This window comes from Coregonus clupeaformis, chromosome 29, assembly GCF_020615455.1.
Source record: "Coregonus clupeaformis isolate EN_2021a chromosome 29, ASM2061545v1, whole genome shotgun sequence".
NCBI classification, from domain to species: Eukaryota; Metazoa; Chordata; class Actinopteri; order Salmoniformes; family Salmonidae; genus Coregonus; species Coregonus clupeaformis.
The window spans coordinates 64086326-64099734 of NC_059220.1; the positions used below are offsets into that span (position 1 = coordinate 64086326).

At 45.2% G+C, this 13409-nt stretch overlaps 1 protein-coding gene across 1 annotated transcript; it reads left to right on the forward strand.

Annotated features, from left to right (window-relative positions):
- Positions 1-21: 21 nt before the first annotated feature.
- On the forward strand, positions 22-5726 carry LOC121572291 (trafficking protein particle complex subunit 3). Its single transcript, XM_041884316.2, has 5 exons — positions 22-177; positions 1333-1430; positions 1982-2081; positions 3366-3548; positions 4287-5726. The coding sequence occupies exons 1-5, from the start codon at positions 136-138 to the stop codon at positions 4404-4406; spliced, it is 543 nt and encodes a 180-aa protein (XP_041740250.1). The 5' UTR covers positions 22-135; the 3' UTR covers positions 4407-5726.
- Positions 5727-13409: the final 7683 nt, after the last annotated feature.

Here is a 13409-nt window from a genome sequence, read left to right on the forward strand (position 1 = left end):
CCGGTTCCTGTTTTTCAGGAAGTTGCGTGTTTGACAGCTGAGACAGAACATAGATCACGGGGACCGCTCTCAAAGAAACGAATAAAGAAAGGATAACTACCCAATCATCTGTACAAGCCTGTAACCCAATACACTATGTCAAGGCAATCCAACCGAACCACAGACAGCAAGAAGATGGTAAGGAGTCGCGTTCTGCTTATGCTACTTAGCATACTGGCTACTCCATTAATGCTAGCTAGCTACAGTAGTAAGTTAAACTAACGCTAGCTAATTTAGACGACAAACTGCCTTTTATTGACCTCCAAAAAACAGCTTAACATGTTGATCTAATAATGCATGTTTTGATTAAGTATTAACGACACATCAGCTTAGCTATAGTGCAATTTAGATATTCAATGATAATGTAATTAATGACAAATACAGGAAACTAGCCTGGCTAGCTAGTTAGTTACTGTAACTAGCATTTCATTCGCTAGCTAGCACCATGGCACACTGAGCCACTGCAACTTGTTTAGAATTTTTTATTCGGGCATGGTTACCTTTCGCATTTGTTAAACATATGAATTGTTAGCCTGGCATGGATAGCAATTGGCATGAGAATATGTGCCCCTATGATATTGGTACTTGTCTTCGTCGTAGGTAGCTGACCCATGTACCTGATAACCATACTCTAGTCAGGCTGAATTCATTTATGAAAATGTTTTATCTGCAATACAATAAATTATTCACTGTCTTTGAATCAATGAAAGATGCCTGTAGTTTTGACGTTCTTACACCAGGGGGTGCTGGCAATTAAGTTCTCTCTCGCTCTCTCTCATTTTCAATTTAAGGGGCTTTATTGGCATGGGAAACATATGTTTACATTGCCAAAGCAAGTGAAATAGATAATAAATAAAAGTTAAATAAACAATAAATTACACTCACAAAGTTCAAAAAGAATATAGACATTTCAAATGTCATTATATAGTGTTGTAACTATGTGCAAATAGTTAAAGTACAAAAGGGAAAATAAATTGGGTTGTATTTACAATGGTGTATGTCAGGGTTCTTTAATTCCGGTCCTGAAGGGCCGAAACACCTCTGTTTTTCATCCTCTCCTTCTAATCAGGGGCTAATTCAGACCTGGGACACCAGGTGAGTGCAATGAACTACCAGGTAGAAATAAAAAACAGAAGTGTTTCGGCCCTCCAGGACCGGAATTGAAGAACCCTGGTGTATGTTCTTCACTGGTTGCCCTTTTTCTTGTGGCCACAGGTCACAAATCTTGCTGCTGTGATTGCACACTGTGGTATTTCACCCAATAGATCTCTCTCTCTCTGTTTCTCTGTGTAGAACTCGGAGCTGTTCACTCTGACATACGGAGCCCTGGTAACCCAGCTATGTAAGGACTATGAGAACGACGAGGAGGTCAACAAACAGCTGGATAAGATGTGAGTTTCTTCTCTTCTCAACAAACTCTGCTTAGTCCTCTCACTTATAAGTGATCAAGGAAAGGAGACAAGGAGAGTAATAGAGTCACATGTGTGTGTGTGTGTAAAATGTGCCACTCCTCAACATTTCATTTTCAGTTTATCCTTCACTCTGCAAATGGAAAAAGTGGAGCTACTGGTTTCGGCCTCTGAAGTTTCCCGTCAACCTACAGCACACTGACAAATTCTCCATCCCTCTTAAACTTGACCCTAGAAACTAATAGACCAATGATGTGACGTGTGTGTGTGGTGGTCAGATATGGCCTGTAAAGGTTTTCTGCTCTGCCAAACTAAGACATCTACTGTAGCATGCCCCAAATATGGTTCAATTAGGTGATGATCTAATCTGACTCCTTAATAGGGTCCAGATGTTTGTCTATATCTCTATATCTCTCCATCTCTTTCTTTCAGCTTTGCTCAACTATGCCAGTGTTCATGTCTGAAAGCTTTAAGGGAGGTGTGGAATCTCTGCTCTAAAGTGGAACCATTCTTTTATCCTTTACTCTTTCCAGGGGATATAATATCGGAGTGCGTCTCATCGAAGACTTCTTGGCGCGCTCCAGCGTTGGGAGGTGTCAGGATTTCAGAGAAACGGCCGACGTCATCGCTAAGGTAACGGGAATGTCCCTGAGCCAATCAGAGCGTGACCATGGAACCCTCCCAGAAAGGAGAGAGGCGATGGGGAAGAGAAGGAGTGAGGGAGGGAAGGAAGGAGAGAGAAAAGGACAGGGAGAGAGAGAAAAACGGAGATGGAGAAGAGCGAAAGAGATTAAGATCTGAGAGAGGGAGCGAGAGCTGGGAAAAAGACTGAGGGAGGGAGGTTGACTATGAACGAGTGAATGAGTGAGTTAGAGAGCGAGGGAGTCAGCGACAGGAATTTGAACTCCAACCTGCAGTAATCTGCATAGTTTCATCGCTCCTCTCTACTGCTTTTCATTTCTCTGCACTCACACAGGTAGGGAAGCATCCCAGCTATGTCACCACAAAGCCAACTGGCCCCAGCCTGTGTGTGTGTGTGTGTGTGTGTGTGTGTGTGTGTGTGTGTGTGTGTGTGTGTGTGTGTGTGTGTGTGTGTGTGTGTGTGTGTGTGTGTGTGTGTGTGTGTGTGTGTGTGTGTGTGTGTGTGTGTGTGTGTGTGTGTGTGTGTGTGTGTGTGTGTGTGTGTGTGTGTGTGTGTGTGTGTGTGTGTGTGTGTGTGTGTGTCTGGGCTCTTGTTCCTCACTGCTTGTTGTCTTTCTTATACAGTAGTCCAGGCAGAATTGTCAACCTACATCCAGGGTGAAATACAACCCCTCGCCCAAGTACATTAGTTAACACTGAAGGAATGACCATACACACACACAAACTCGTGCTTGTGTCTATGTGGTCAGACAGTAGTCTTCTGTACTCCTGAGCAGCGGGCCCAATACTAAATCACTGTAGACTTTACTTGTCAAGCTCAAACGCTACTTCTCTCACCGTGTGGTTGACACCAACCCTACATCCATCACTTTGCAATGAGAGCGTTAGAGACCAGAGTTGAATATGTCCCCAGTTTATTTCAGCTACTCGACCGCAGGACGGGGCAGCTCTTGCTAGCAAGCTTTGACATTGACTAACAACCAAACTGCCGTCACGCAGTTTAAAAGATACATTCACAAGGGCAGATCTCAACGACTTGATCACTGATTATCTCGGCAGGTGTGAGACCCTGGTAAAGAAAGATTTTACACTCCCTGGCCCTAACCTAGTCCTCTCTTTTCAACCCTTTCTCAGTAGAAAACATGTGACAATGTCAAATTGTCTGCATTCAGTGAAGAATCTTATGAGAGTGATAGTCTCTGTTCCATTATAAATGCAGTACTAACACCATTGTAACACTAACAGCATTGTATGATTGCATGTGTTGTCCACTAGGTGGCGTTTAAGATGTACCTGGGCATCACCCCCAGTGTGACCAACTGGAGCCCGGCGGGGGATGAGTTCTCCCTCATCCTGGAGAGTAACCCCCTGGTGGACTTTGTTGAGCTGCCTGACAACCACAGCTCCCTGGTCTACTCCAACCTGCTGTGTGGGGTACTCCGAGGAGCTCTGGAGATGGTAAGGACTGTGCCTCTTTAGGCCTTTTCACACTAGCCTAACCAAGCTGTACTGTTCTGGCCTGGATACGGATCCACCATCTTTGTTGGAACCGTGCTTAAAAAAGGACAATGTGAAAAGAAAATACCAGAGTCAGCACAGTACTGTGCACGGTACTGTGAAAATTATATTTGTGTGATTTACACTGAGTATACCAAACATTAGGAACACCTTCCTAATATTGAGTTGCACCCTCCCCCCTTTTGCCATCAGAACAGCCTCAATGCGTCAGGGCATGGACTCTACAAGGTGTTGAAAGCATTCCACAGGGATGCTGGCCCATGTTGGCTCCTATGCTTCCCACAGCTGTGTCAAGTTGGCTGGATGTCCTTTGGGTGGTCGACCATTCTTGATACACACAGGAAACTGTTGAGTGTGAAAAATACAGCAGCATTGCAGTTCTTGACACAAACCGGGACGCCTGGCACCTATTTCCATACCCCGTTCAAAGGCACTTAATAATTTTGTCTTGCCTATTCACCCTCTGAATGGCACACATTGAAGTGGATTTAACAAGCAACATCAATAAGGGATCATAGCTTTCAACTGGATTCACCTGGTCAGTCTATGTCATGGAAAGAGCAGGTGTTCTTAATGTTTTGTACATGCAGTGTATGTTATTATGTTCACGTGTTGTGAAGCTTTTATTATGTCGAGAAAAGCCCTTTTTAATTTCTAATATCTCCCTCTCTCCTCCAGGTGCAGATGGCAGTGGATGTGAAGTTTGCTCAGGACACCCTGAGAGGAGACAATGTCACAGAGATCCGCATGAAGTTCATCAAGAGGATCGAAGAGAATCTACCGGCCGGGGATGAGTGAGCGAGAGAGTGAGAGTGAGAGAAAAACCACCTCCCTCCACTTCTCTTCTCTTCCCACTCTGAGAGCGAGAGAATCAAGTCCTTGGGTGTGTCTGAAATATATTATATCTTCCTCTCCTTTCCTCCATCTGCACTGGTCTAAATACAAAGGACAGAGATAGATGGAAGTTATGATGCATTTTACATCATCATGATGATGTGGCCGGTGACACTTTGCTTCTTGAAAGTCCAATATCTTAAAAAATTGACTGCTGACCTGTACAACATTGTGGGACTGTATCAACAGTGGACTAATGAAAAATAATACCAAAATATAGTTTTGGAGTGGAATTAACCTTTAAATGCTTGATGACTACCAGCAATATTTACTGTCCCCTGTCTAGTTCTTTCACAGTCGTGCAGATGAAGGAAAGGAGACAGGGAGAGGTGGTTTTTGAGATGCACCCATAGAGATAGGTAGAGAACTATATCTGTGCCATTATAGTGTCTGTGACAGCATGGACAGCGCCATTGAGGCTACAACCCATAGGAATCCCCACCGAGTTGACTACTTTGACTACTTTAAAATGGCGGAAGCATGGTGGAAGCCCTCAATGGCGCTCCCCATGCTACAATTGGCCTTTTGGCCACTAAAGGGCTCTATCATTCTCTATGGATGCACCCTATGCTTTATGGAAGGACTTCTGCTGAACTATGACCCCTGGCCTTTAACCTTTGCTCATCTGACCCCCCCTGACCGTTCAGCTTTAATCTCTGCTCCTGTGATGAGGAACTCCTTGGACACATCATCATCTCATATGTTAATTTCTAGGGCAAGGATCTTTTCAGATAAATACTTTGGCCCTTAGATATAGTCTAGGCCACTCAAACTCAACTATGGACCTTTTTTTCATTGTTCCCCTCTAATCAGGTGTGTGTAATTAATTATCAGGTAGAACAGAAAACCAGCAGGCTCCCGACCTCGTAGGGTCAGAGGTGAATCCCCCTGATCTAGTCAATACCCCTGATCTAGTCAATTGTCTAATGAAAGCTCCTGGCCCATTACAAATGGAACGTTTTTTGATTGACTTGCGATTCTGTTCATTTCACAAATGTGTATCACTGAATGGAATATGATGGTTCACTACCAAGTAAAAGTTGACTGTCTCAATTGTGTTGGTGGACAAGATTCGTTTTTACTTTCATCTGTCTTCAAGATTCTATTAATATCTATGTGTATAAGATATTTATTTGTTGTCATGTAAGATACTGCCACATGTATGGCAATGGTCATTTAAGTAGGCTGATGTCATTATTAATAAACTCATCGTGACATATCCAATGGGTGCTGTATCACTGCAATAATTACAGCTACAGCTGGTCCCATAAGTGGTAGAAGACTTGTGTGTCCATGACTCACATAGGAGGGTCTGTGTACCACGTTAACCTGTTGCAGGTCTCCTCACACAAATGTAATGAAGTGTCACACAGACCCTTCCCCTGTGCCCGGTCGCCAGATATACCCCAGTTCACTGTGAGACTGTTGTTCCTCTGGAGCAGCAATGTCCAGTCAAACAACAGTAACACAGACCTAATGCCCCTCAGATGTTTGTTCTGGTTACATGGAAGCAGTCATGAACTGCTGGACGTATGTGCGCGTCTGACAGCCATGTGTTAGGAACAGCCGCTTTTTAACAGGGTGCCTAGAACAGGGGTGTGTGTGTGTGTGAGGGAGAGAGTGGGCGGGGTGTTTGGAAGGGGCTAGCAAGGCAAGATGCCGTTAAAGGCCTCTGGTTCCACAGCCAGAGGCCCATTCTTCCCGTAACACCTGTGAATGGACTGATGTCAACCAGTAGTCACCAACTCAACCCCTCTTTGAGGAGAATCGCTCACCTCGTCGATCACAGCAGAGCACACAGAGCTGGCCATTCACACACACACACACACACACACACACACACACACACACACACACACACACACACACACACACACGTTTCCATGATTTGAAATAATCAGTAGATTGCATTACTGACAGTAACCACCAGAGGCTACTGTGGGCATTGCATTCCCCAACACTCCAACACTGTCTCCTTCCAAACACATTTCCCTCTTCAGGTCGCTGTCCGGTTTGAGAGTACAAGTAAGTTTCCCCTTGAACACTGATCTAAGATCAGTTTTGTGTTTAACCTGTTTAATGGTAAAGGTTATTATTTGGGATGGGTGATGATCCTAGATTTTTGCATGAAGGCAGCTTTTACCTTGAGCTTGGATTTTGGTATTGTTGGTATTTATGGCATTGAAAAATATCGATTTTACAAAATCTAGTAACATTTACTCCTGATGTACTGACCTGTTGCAACCTCTACAACCACTGTATTATTTGACCCTGCTGGTCATCTATGAACGTTTGAACATCTTGGAGAAAAATCTGGACTTAATGGTCATGTACTGTTATAATCTCCACCCGGCACAGCCAAAAGGGGACTGGCCACCCCTCAGAGCCTGGTTCCTCTCTAGGCTTCTTCCTAGGTTTCAGCCTTTCTAGGGAATTTTTCCTAGCCACAGTGCTTCTACATCTGCATTGCTTGCTGTTTGGGGTTTTAGGCTGGGTTTCTGTATAGCACTTTGTGACATCTGCTGATGTAAAAAGGGCTTTATAAGTAAATTTGATTGATATGTGGGTAAGTAGGTTACCCTGCACATAATTATTTTATCAAATTAAATGTATGATAATAGTAAAACAACCTCCCCTCGACAGACAGACAGACAGACAGACAGACAGACAGACAGACAGTTCAAAACAGGTTTGATACAATCAATGCATGTATGAGGTCAGCATGCTTTCCAACCTCCAGGGAAGGAGTGGTCATTCATTGCTAACTGGCGGCTATTCATTGCTCAGCCTGGAATCAGAGACGTTTGAAAGGATAAACAGTGGAAAGTGGACACACTGTGAGGGCTGTCAACGTGAAATAAGAGAAACTCTCGCTCTAGTTTACACCCACATATATATGTATTCTGTAGGCCTATAAGGTGTATCTATGAATCAGTGGAGGCTGCTGAGGGGAGGATGGCTCATAATAATGGCTGGAATGGAGCCAATGGAATGGCAACAAACCATGTGTTTGATGTATTTGATACCGTTACATTGATTCCACTCCAGCCATTACCACGAGCCCGTTTTCCTCAAATAAGGTTCCACCAACCTCCTGTGCCATGCACTCTGTAGGCCTACAATGTGTACATTGGATAATGAGCGGGGAGGAAATTGTTTTGTGCAGACGTTCCATGTAAATCATTAGCCAATTAGCATTGAGCTAAACTGAGTGAGCGCTACTGTGAATGGTCCTGCCGCACCAAAAACAAGTGTCAAGGGAAGCCAGTTTGGATTTGGCTTCACATCAAAAGCAGAACATCATTTACAGAAAAAAACTTGAATTGTTGCATCTCATTGTGTTGTTGTCCTCCGGTGGCCAGCTAGCTAAAATCGTCCCTTTCCTAAATTAGCCATGGGTGGAGATAGGGATTTGGACTTGTGGTTTTACTTAATTCTCCATTACTGGCTAATGATTATAACGGCGATTCTGCCCCTGGCCTGAGAGGATGGAAGTTCAATATATAACTAGAGGTAGGCTAATGTTAACTAGCTGGCCTGGTGCATCGTTGCCCATGAAAGGAAGTTAGGCTAGCGAGCAAGCATTTTAGCCAGGTAGCCTAGGACAACAAAAACTAAAAGCGTGTACTGTATGACAGAGTCATAGACCGTTTCGGAAACATGAAAGAGAGGAGGATGGCATTGGCGTTTCTCTACAAGTAGGGTGAGTCAACATGTTTCTTCTACACACACACACACACACACACACACACACACACACACACACACACACACACACACACACACACACACACACACACACACACACACACACACACACACCCACACCATGGAGTTCAGTACCATGGACAGCCACATCATATTTAGCTTATGTTGATTAGACTAATTGTTTTTGGTATCTTTTAGTTGTCACTATATTAATCTAGTCATAGGTGATTTGATGATGTTGAAATAGTGCTGGAATAGTGGAGGCAGCTCCTGTTTTCATTTCGACTTGCGGTAACTCTCCATGGTTCTAAATCAATGGTTGTTTAGTAGTCCGAAAATGTCATGTTGACCATGCCGTAGGTCATGTAATTGTTTGTTACATGCAATATGTTTTGTGGACTTCACTGGACAGAGGTTGCTCTCCAGTTTTGCCACTGTGTCTTCTTATTGTCTCGGCCTTAGGCCTATATCACGGTGGCAAGCATATGAACTAACAGGTTATAGAGCAAACAACGCAATTATCACAACACAGGTTGTAATATGGCTTTTCTTCTGGCTTCCCAGTGATTTGACCCACGCACCGCTACTGTTAGATAGCTGGCTAGACTAATTAAAAAATCGTCAGCTGACATGGCTAACTGTCAGTGACTGACATAACAAGAGAAGAATTGCTGTTGCACAACCAAATTTCGAACCTGCACCTTGTGTATTCTACTATTCTAACTCTCAACAGGAAGTTGAGACCCCGAATGAGTTCCAAATCTTTTTCATGAGGTAGTCACCTGGAATGCTTTTCCAACCGTCTTGAAGGAGTTCCCACATATGCAGAGCACTTGTTGGCTGCTTTTCCTTCACTCTGCCGTCCAAAACATCCCAAACTATCTCAATTGGGTTGAGGTCGGGTGATTGTGGAGGCCAGGTCATCTGATGCAGCACTCCATCACTCTCCTTCTTGGTCAAATAGGTGGGGTAGGGAAGCGCCACTGCCTCCTCTCCTTCCCAGACTGCCGTGGCCCAATCCAGCGCCTTTCCTTTAAGTAGCGAAATCACCAGCGCTATCCTGGCTTGGTCAGATGGATATGCCCCAGGCTGACGCGCCAGATAAAGTGAAACCTGTAGCAGGAAGCCGCTACATTTAGTCGTTTTACCGTCATAGTGCTCCGGTAGGGCGAGGGTTCCCCGCAGAAGTGAGTGATAGAACGGGAACAGGTGGATTGGATGCACTCGCCGCTCCCTGAGGTGGAACCGGAGCGCTGGGCAGATTATGCAGAGTTTGGAGCACTACCTGCATGGTGGCGTTCAACTGGGCAAGCTGCTGCTGGTGCTGGTCCAGGCACTGGGAAACTCCTGCTGCATCCATTTCCATGGTGTGTGATTCTGTGATGAGTACTGATATACGAAGAGGCAGGACGCAGACGCAGGAATTAACAAGGTCAAGGTTTACTTAATAATGAGAAAGAGAATAACAAAAGAGAGAGTAAACGACACGACGCTAAACAATCACACACAACACAGTACTGAACAGTCCAGGGCTAAACAGGGGTGGTGATGAGATGATGAGGTGCAGGTGCGCTGGAGGTGATTAGGGTGCGTTGGGTTTCCATTCTGGTGTTGCCGAGGAGGTGCGCTCAGACCGGTGGCTCAGTAGACCGGCGAATCAGAGCGCCGGAGGGGAGCAACGGGAGGAGACGTGACAGTAGCTATGTTCTAAAAACAACTGAAATCTGCTATGATCCACCTGCAAGGAATTTTGGGAGATTAATCATCACCCACATCCTGGCAAAGTAGAACCTTGCTGTGGTGACTAAGGCTAAGATCAGTCAGCCAGACAGAGATTTTGTGTCGGAAAATTACCAATTGTGCCAATGGTTTCACAATGGGAGTCACCCGTAGAAGGATGATAGACAACAGCCAAATTGAGAATATTGGTGCCGGAGGGGATGGCTGCTGTGTTATGGACTCTTAACCAACCGTGCTATTTTGTGTGTTTTTTCGCATTGTTTGTAACTTATTTTGTACATAATGTTGCTGCTACCATCTCTTATGCCCGAAAAGAGCTTCTGGACATCAGAACAGCGATTATTCACCTTGAACTGGACGAAGAATTGTTCTTTATTGAGTCGGACGAGAGGGTCCAGACACCCGTCATTCGCAGAAGAAAGAAAAGGAGATATCACGGAAAGAGATCGGGGTGCTTGGTAAGGAGCCGGCATCGAGTGGCTAATCTGCCTTTGCCATCGATACTATTGGCCAACTTACAATCGCTTGATAATAAAGTGGACGAACTACAGGCACGTATATCCTACCAACGGGACATTAAAAACTGTAAAATCGTATCTTTCACCGAGTCGTGGCTGAACGAAGACATGAATAACATACAGCTGGCGGGTTATACATTGTATCGGCAGGATAGAACAGCAGCCTCTGGTAAGACAAGGGGTGGCGGTCTATGAATATTTGTAACAACAGCTGGTGCACAATATCTAAGGAAGTCTCAAGGTTTTGCTCGCCTGGGTAGAGCATCTAATGATAAGCTGTAGACCACACTATCTACCAAGAGAGTTTTCATCTATATTCTTCGTAGCTGTCTATTTACCACCACAAACCGATGCTGGCACTAAGACCGCACTCAATGAACTGTATACGGCCATAAGCAAACAGGAAAACGCTCATCCAGAGGCGACGCTCCTAGTGGCTGGGGACTTTAATGCAGGGAAACTTAAATCCGTTTTACCTCATTCTACCAGCATGTTAAATGTGCAACCAGAGGGAAAAAACTCTAGACCACCTTTACTCCACACACAGAAACGCGTACAAAGCTCTCCCTCGCCCTCCATTTGGCAAATCTGACCATAATTCTATCCTCTGGGATTCCTGCTTACAAGCAAAAACTAAAGCAGGAAGCACCAGTGACTCAGTCAATAAAAACGTGGTCAGATGAAGCAGATGCTAAACTACAGGACTGTTTTGCTAGCACAGACTGGAATATGTTCCGGGATTCTTCCGATGGCATTGAGGAGTATACCACATCAGTCACTGGCTTCATCAATAAGGGCATCGATGACGTGGTCCCCACAGTGACTGTACGTACATACCCCAACCAGAAGCCATGGATTACAGGCAACATCCGCACTGAGCTAAAGGGTAGAGCTGCCGCTTTCAAGGAGTTGGACTCTAACCCGGATAAGAAATCACGCTATGCCCTCCAACGAACCATCAAACAGGCAAAGCATCAATACAGGACTAAGATCGAATCGTACTACACCGGCTCCGACACTCGTCGGATGTGGCAGGGCTTGCAAACCATTATAGACTACAAAGGGAAGCACAGCCGCGAGCTGTCCAGTGACACGAGCGAACCAGACGAGATACATTACTTCTATGCTCGCTTCGAGGCAAGTATCACTAAAACATGCATGAGAGCATCAGTTGTTCCGGACGACTATGTGATCACGCTCTTTGTAGCTGATGTGAGTAAGACCTTTGAACAGGTCAACATTCACAAGGCCGCAGGGCCAGACGGATTACCAGGACTTTTACTCTGAGCATGCGCTGACCAACTGGCAAGTGTCTTCACTGATATTTTCAACCTCTCCCTGTCTGAGTCTGTAATACCAACAAATTTCAAGCAGACCACCATAGTCCCTGTGCCCAAGAACACTAAGGTAACCTGCCTAAATGACTACCGACCCGTAGCACTCACGTCTGTAGCCATGAAGTGCTTTGAAAGGCTGGTCATGGCTCACATCAACACATTATCCCAGAAACCCTAGACCCACTCCAATTTGCATACTGCCCCAACAGATCCACAGATGATGCAATGTCTATTGCGCTCCACACTTCCCTTTCACACCTGGACAACAGGAACACCTATATGAGAATGCCATTCATTGACTGCAGCTCAGCGTTCAAGACCATAGTGCCCTCAATGCTCATCACTAAGCTAAGGACTCTGGGACTGAACACCTCCCTCTGCAACTGGATCCTGGACTTCCTGACGGGCCGCCCCCAGGTGGTAAGGGTAGGTAACAACACATCTGCCACGCTGATCCTCGACACGGGGGCCCCTCAGGGGTGCGTGCTCAGTCCCCTCCTGTACTCCCTGTTCACTCATGACTGCATGGCCAGGCACGACTCCAACACCATCATTAAGTTTGCCAATGGAGGAGGTCAGAGACCTGGCCGTGTGGTACCAGGATAACAACCTCTCCCTTAACATGATCAAGACAAAGGAGATGATTGTGGACTACAGGAAAAAGAAGAGGACCGAGCACGCCCCCATTCTCATCAACAGGGCTGTAGTGGAGCAGGTTGAGAGCTTCAAGTTCCTTGGTGTCCACATCACCAACAAACGAACATGATCCAAGCACAGCAAGGCAGTCGTGAAGAGGGCATGACAAAACCTATTCCCCCAAAGGAGATTTGGCATGGGTCCTCAGATCCTCAAAAGGTTCTACACCTGCACCATCGAGAGCATCCTGACTGGTTGCATCACCGCCTGGTATGGCAACTGCTCGGACTCCGACCGCAAGGCACTGCAGAGGGTAATGCGTACGGCCCAGTTAATCACTGGGGCCAAGCTTCCTGCCATCCATGACCTCTATACCAGTGGTGTCAGAGGAAGGCCCTAAAAATTGTCAAAGACTCCAGCCACCCTAGTCATAGACTGTTCTCTCTGCTACCGCACGGCAAGCGGTACCAGAGCACCAATTCTAGGTCCAAAAGGCTTCTAAACAGCTTGTACCACCAAGGCATAAGACTCCTGAACATCTAATCAAATGGCTACCCAGACTATTTGCATTGCTACTCTCAGTTTATTATCTATGCATAGTCACTTTAATACCTCTACATGTACATATTACCTCAATTACCTCGACTAACCGGTGCCACCGCACATTGACATCGGTACCGGTACCCCCTGTATATAGCCTCACTATTGTTATTTTTACTGCTGCTTTTTAATTATTTGTTACTTTTATTTTGTATTATTTAATATTGTATTTTGTTGTGTGATTTTTTTTGTTGGTATTCTTTCTTAAAACTGCATTGTTGGTTAAGGGCTTGTAAGTAAGCATTTCACTGGAAGGTCTACACCTGTTGTATTCGGCTCGTGTGACAAATAACATTTGATTTGATTTGAACAGCCATGATTGTCTATAAAAAAAAACACAATATGTCAACCTCAGCCTCTCCAAACCC

Excerpts from the sequence above, each read along its gene's own strand:
- LOC121572291 (XM_041884316.2), top strand. The coding sequence starts at position 136 with ATGTCAAGGCAATCCAACCGAACCACAGACAGCAAGAAGATG. Across the intron at positions 2,082-3,365 it reads CGGCCGACGTCATCGCTAAG|GTGGCGTTTAAGATGTACCT; the intron begins GTAACGGGAATG and ends GTTGTCCACTAG. Across the intron at positions 3,549-4,286 it reads TCCGAGGAGCTCTGGAGATG|GTGCAGATGGCAGTGGATGT; the intron begins GTAAGGACTGTG and ends TCTCTCCTCCAG.